We start from the raw sequence: 6,192 nt of genomic DNA, 5'->3' as shown, positions 1-6,192 counted from the left end.
TGCAAGAGCCACCAGTACTCTTAACCACTGAGCCATCTCTCCAGCCCTGAATTTTTTTTTTTTTTTTTTTTTTTTTTTGACAGGGGCTCCCTAGTCCTAGACCACCTAGAAATTAGTATGTGATCCAGGCTGGCCTTGACCTCACAGAGATCTACCTGCCTCTGCCTCCCTTGGCCTGGGATTAAAGACAAGCGCCACCAGACCTTTCATAGTTCACCCAGGGGCTGGAGATTTGCTCCCTCAGTAGAGGGCTTGCCTAGCATGCACAAAACCCTGGGTTCCATCCCCATCACCAAACAGAACCAGATGTGAAGGTGCATCTGTAATCTCGACATTCCTGTGGTGGAGGCAGGAGGATCAGGTGTTCATGGTCATCCTCATCTACTTAATGCATTTGAGGCCAACCCAAGCTGTTATTAGACCTTGTCTTTAAAAAAAAAAAAAAGCAAAAATAAAAATCCATCTGGAACCTAGCTGTGGAGACAGAGGCAGGAGGATTGCTGCAAGTTGTAGACTAGCCTGGGCTACATAGTGAGTTCCAGGCCAGCCAAGACTATAATGTGATACCCTACTTCAAAACTAAAAAATAAAAATAAGGAGAGATGGCTCAGTGGTTAAGAATACTGACTGTTCTTTCAGAAGACCTAGGTTCAAATCCCAGCACCCACATGGCAGTTAGCAACCGTCCATAACTCCAGTTCCAGGGGACCCAACGCCCTCTTCTGTCCTCCTCGGGCATTGCACGGCACAGGTGCACTTACATACATGCAGGCATACACATAAAAAGTAAAGTAATAAATAAAATAAAATTTAAGTTCACTTGTGCTCCAGTTGGACACAGAAGGGAGACAGAAGGAGAGCCACTGTCCCAGGCCCCCCAAAGCAGGAGGCTGCTGCCATGACTCTGTGCCCCTAAACCCCCAGCACAGAACCACCCTGAAGTAGTGTCAGTGCCCCACCTGAGAAAGTGTTTTGACCTCGTGGGCCCCACAGGCTCCTCTCAACAGAGGAAATCCCATCAGCCATCAGGACACCAGCTACCACCTACACAACCAGGCAAGGGAACCGCCTCTAAGAGATGCTGATGACAGTATGGGACAGCCAATCAGAGGGCAGCTCCACAGGTCCCCAGCACCATGATTGACTGGCCAGCCCCCACAGCCTGTCAGTCTGAGTCCTCCAGACACTGAAAGTCTCTAGCCTCAGGCTCCACTCTGTGCAAGGCGAGGTGTCCTAGTAAGGCTGGCGTCTCCCAGCCCAGAACTCTCAACTGTAGAAATGGAAACTGAGGCTCCTAGGCTCAGAGGGGAAGAGATGACTTTGAAGTCCTTCAGCAAGTGGGTTCACCAGTCCAGCCAGCGGAGACAAAGACAGGATAAGATCTTGACTCAGGGACAACAGAGTGTCCTGGTGACAGTGGCTTTTAGCCAGAAGCTCCTGCTCACGTCTAGTTCCAGCTCTTTCTGACTTTCAGATCCCTGACAGGCCTGATGGCCAGTGGACAATGGCAGGAATGGTCATTCCCATTTTGCTAAGCAGGGCAGGTACAGGGGTCCTCAAAGAAGGAGCCCCACACAGCCACACTGGGCCAAGAGGTTCAGGGGACAGGCCTGATGGCCAGTGGACAATGGCAGGAATGGTCATTCCCATTTTGCCAAGCAGGGCAGGTACAGGGGTCCTCACTCACACTAAGACACAGCTGGACAGAAAGCAGCTCCAGTGCCCTGCCCAAGCCCCTCTGGCTGCCCCTAGCTGGATGCCCCCTATCTGGGCCAGGGTATCAGGGGCAACTGAATTTCCTGTCCCAAAGAAGGAGCCCCACACAGCCACACTGGGCCAAGAGGTTCAGGCCCAGGGGCTGGGGTGGAGCCTGGGTTTGGCACTAGAGGGTTGGCATCTCCTCTTGTGCCAGACTTTGGGCCCTGGGCACTGTCCCTCTGCATATCCCCTCTTTCCTGTTCCAGGGAGAGGTTCCATGAAGATGAAGAGGGCCTTAGCAAGGTTCTATTATGGCTCTGGGCTCTGAAACCAGACAGGCTATATGTCCCAGAGGGCCAAGCCCCTTAGCTGCTGGGAGTCTCCTGGACATTGCAGCACCCACTTTCCTTGAGGAGCTAATCCACATAGACCTGTGAGATCCTGTTCTGGGCCTCATCATCTCAAAGCACATGCATCATGTATTAAGGCCGTGTGTATATTATATCACGTGTGAAACACCCTGCAGAGACAGTGTGGACACCCCAAGAGAATCGCATGACTTCCTGCCCTCTGTGGGCTCATGGTCTTGGGAGAGGTCTGACAGAGTTCCTTTCGAGAGTTGCAGCACTTTAGGCTGGATCAAAAGACTTTCTTGAGGAAAGCGTGCCAGGCATTGGTCTGGGGGACAGAGACAGGAGGATGAGAGGGAAATGGCAGGCTGGGCAAGAGCTGGAGCAAAGACCCTGTGGCAGGCCTGCCTGAGGAGCATTGGTCTAAGAAGCAAAGTGGTGGGTGAGTAATGCTTCTAGAAGGGGAAGCTGAGGAAGACCCTAAATAGCCTAAGAGCTGTTCAGGGAGCTGGAGAGCTGCCCTGTGAGTGATGGGACACACTGAGGCTGGGCCCCTGAATCATTCTTCTGACACCTGCAGACTTCTCTCTCTAGATCACATGGCAGCTGGTGACTCTATCCTGTACCAGAGGGCGGGCCTCCCAGGGACTGCAAATGGTACTGCCCCCATTCCCAGCACACTGTGTCCGCAACACACCACGTCCAGGGCACTGTGCCCCCAAACTCTACTGATGTCTAGGCTGCTGGAATTCTCCTTCTCCTCTCCTTCCTCCTTCTCCCTCTCCTCATCCTCTTCTTCCCTCACCTCCACATCCCACTTGTGCCCCCCTTCCTGCCCCTGGCCAGTTTGAAGCCCCACCTCCCTTTCCATTTTCTCTCTTCCGTCTGGGGCCTCAGCTTTCCTAGCAGAGGTTGCTGTATCGCCAGTGGGATCATGGGCCAACTTCCCTAAGCTGAAGACTTGCTTGGACCCCACTGATACCGAGTGCTCAAAGGGGCCGGCCTCCAAGCAGCGCCCGGAGCAGGTGGAACTCACACAGTAGGGATGTATTCTCCAGGAAAGGCGTTGGTGGTATAGCTGATGAGGAGGCAGGTCTTGCCCACGGCTCTGAAAGACAGCAGGAGAGACTAAGGTCACGGGCTGTGCCTTAAAGAAGGGGAAGACAGGAGCTCAGGCTCTGAGTCTCCTGATCCCAGACACCCCATGTCAGTGTTCTCAACCCCCTGCCAAGTCTGTAAAAGTCCTTACTTTTGTCCTAGCTATGGCTTTGGGCAGAACTGGGAATCCATCCTTGTCGCCAGTACATTGGATGCAGGTGATAGGCAAAGATGTAAAGAGCCAAAGGGAAGACTCTGGAGCCTGGGCAAGGCTGTCCATAGTCTTGGATCCTAACTGTACCAGCTCCCTTCTGCACAACCTTATACAAGACACCTAAATTCCTGCAGGGATTAGTCATCTTCCCAGGGATGTGCTGAAGAGTGAACCAGATGATACCTTTAAGACAACCCAGTGCCACTGCAACCAATGACTGTAAGGGAGCACCTGAATCCTAATAGAGCCAGAGAGACCAGTGTTTGAATCCCGTGCACTCTGAACTTCAGTCTTCCCACCTGTGAAATGGACTCCAAGATAGTAGGCTTGGTGGGAGGATCAACCAGAGTGACCCAGTGACCACACACAGTGCCTCTATGGCTTGCCAGGCTGGGAGGTCACACAGGTCATCCAGAAGGAAGCTAAGAAGACAGGGGGACAGCTCAGGGCCTTCCCCAGCTCTGCTCCTTCAAGTCACTTCCCACTCCAGGATGCTGCCCCACCCCCTTCCCCTGCCCCCAAAACTGGCCTGCCACCAAGGTAACTTTGAATGAGTGGAACGTTACCGTTGACTTCCGCGCCCCCCCCCGACTCCCCTCCATCAGACACAAAGCAGAAGTGAGCAGGGCGAGCCGCTGGCAAGGGCAGAGGTGACAGATAACAACTGACTGGCAGCCCCCCTTCCCCCAGCAGCAGAGTCAGCTGAGGCTGTGGGTAAAGCTCTACCCAGTGAGACCCACAGAGCTAAAGTCATATCCTGGGACTCAGGCCAAGACAGATCTCAAAGCCTTGACTGCTCCCCTGCTGAATGGAACCTGGGCAGCTATAACAGACTGAGATGGACATGGGGGACCCCAGGATGTACTTAGGGGGTGCTCCCTAATGTGTGAGCATGCATGGGAAACTGACTCATCGCACATGAGGAAACTGAGGCAGCAGACCATGACAACCTGTGATCCCAGAGATAAGACCACAGAGACCAGCCCTCAGCTGAGTTCCCATAATCCCATCTTGCCTTCCTCCCTCCCTCACCCTGACTGTCAGTGATACCCCTGCTCCTCACCAACATCCCTTTACATCCCACGCCATGGTGTAGAGCCATACAATATAAGCAGGACAGCCTTGGCACCTGTCTCAATCGACCCCAGAATACCCCTTGCCCCAGATAGGGGACTGAGTCAGAGAGAGCTGAGATTCTTCACACACCCCTAGCTTTATGGAGCTGGCCACTAGAGCCCAAATCAAGCCAGGGACAAAGGCCAAGTTGCTTGTTCCCCACCTCACACCTGTTCCCACAGAATGGGTGCCCTGTCCCAGCTCTCAGGATGCAGGCAAGCAGCCTGGTACCCCACCCACAGCCCTAGGCCCGCCACCCAGATGGTTTCCGGGGTGGGGTGGGCTGAGGACAGACAACTTGGTCCACTCTGAGTATCCCCTCTGCTCCCTGTAGGCCCTAGGAGAGGAAGTGACTATCCCCAGCACCTTCTGGGGGCTCCTACACCTGTACAGAGGGTACAGGGAGGGTCTCAGGGACATCCCAGTAGGGGTCTGTGAGGCAACTCAGCCAGGTACCTACCCATCGCCCACCACCACACACTTGATGGCCTGCATCGCATCCAAGGCCTAGCGGCCGGCTGTGACAGTTGGGGGCCAGGAGCGTTGTTGTGGGCACCAGGGTGTGGAGCGGCTGGCGAGGTGCCCCAGCAGTGAGGAACAGCAGCACCGCAGGCTCAGGAGGTGGAGGAAACGGAAGGGGAACTTACCCAAGCTGCTGCCCCTACGGACTTGCAGGGGGCGGAGCATGCGGTCTGACAGAGGAGCTGGGGCCCCTCAGGTGCTGGGCTGGGCCCTGGTCACCCATAGGCACCTGCCCTGATCTCCAGCAGGACCCTGGGGTTGGGAGATTCACTTCCTGCCCTAGGAAAGGGCCAGAATTCTCTCCAAGAACATGCAGCCTCCAAGAATTCAGTTGGCCTAAATCCTATGTATAAGCACTTAATGAGTGCCTACTGTGTGCCAGGTTGGGAACTGGTGGCTCCAAAATGCAGGAGGCTCAGCTGTCCTAGAGTCTGCAGTTTGTAGAGAAGGCAAGACCACATCACAGGTGCTGTGCACAAGGCAGGAGGCTCCTGAGGCCACAGGAAAGCTACAGAGAGCGACCTGAATCACCAACAGGGAGAGCTGGGGACCACACAGTACAGATACCACTTGAAACATGGTGTCTGGAGGGGGCCTGGAGAGAGAGGAAGGGGAAGAAAGGGGAGAGGGGCAGGAAGAAGAGGAGGAGGAGGAGGAAGACGAGAAGGAAGAGGAGGAGAGGAAGGAGAAGGAAGGGGAAGAGGGGGGAGAAGGAGGAAGTATAAGGGAGATGGAGGAGGAGAGGGAAGGGACATGGTGGGGTCAACTATCAACACCTACCCACAGCCAGCCCAGTCATAGTAGCTCATACCTGTAATCCAAGTACTCAGAAGGCTGAGGCAACAGGATTGCTTTGAGTTCGAATCTTGTCTACAGAGTGAGTTTCAGGTCAACCAGAACTACATAGTAAGAGCTTATCAGGAAAACCAAACCAAACCAGAAAACGTTACCTACAAACTGGTACAGGCTGCACTGGGATATAAATCTTCTGGGCAGAGGTTCCAATCCAGGTCAGAGAGGCCAGGACTGCCCATGAATAGCCTGGGGCCTCTTCTCTCCAAGGTCACCTAAGACTTCCCTAGGGATACCCCGCTCACTGCACATTCTTCTCCAGTCACTGCTAAGCCGTAGGGTAACCCCTGTGTCAATCAAAACAAGATGCCCTAAAGCCACACCACGGGAGCCTCAGCAGCA

General features: G+C 54.2%; 1 protein-coding gene across 2 annotated transcripts in view; it reads right to left on the bottom strand.

The window, feature by feature from the left end:
• The window catches only part of Rac2 (Rac family small GTPase 2), a 14,180-nt gene extending 9,067 nt beyond the window's left edge, over positions 1-5,113 (bottom strand). Inside the window, exons 1-2 of one of the 2 annotated variants that reach the window (XM_029555095.1) lie at positions 4,937-5,113; positions 3,085-3,156 (exon numbers count right to left, since the gene is read on the bottom strand). In XM_029555095.1, coding sequence (XP_029410955.1) covers positions 3,085-3,156; positions 4,937-4,971 — 107 coding nt within the window. In that variant the 5' untranslated portion in view covers positions 4,972-5,113. The remainder of the gene's footprint in view (positions 1-3,084; positions 3,157-4,936) is intronic. The other variant, XM_008851316.3, reaches the window with a different exon arrangement.
• Positions 5,114-6,192: the final 1,079 nt, after the last annotated feature.

Source organism: Nannospalax galili, unplaced genomic scaffold (genome assembly GCF_000622305.1).
Source record: "Nannospalax galili isolate Female #2095 unplaced genomic scaffold, S.galili_v1.0 scaffold445, whole genome shotgun sequence".
Classification (NCBI taxonomy): Eukaryota; Metazoa; Chordata; class Mammalia; order Rodentia; family Spalacidae; genus Nannospalax; species Nannospalax galili.
The sequence above is the reverse complement of the archived record's forward strand: the minus strand, read 5'-3'. Positions and strand labels throughout refer to the sequence as shown.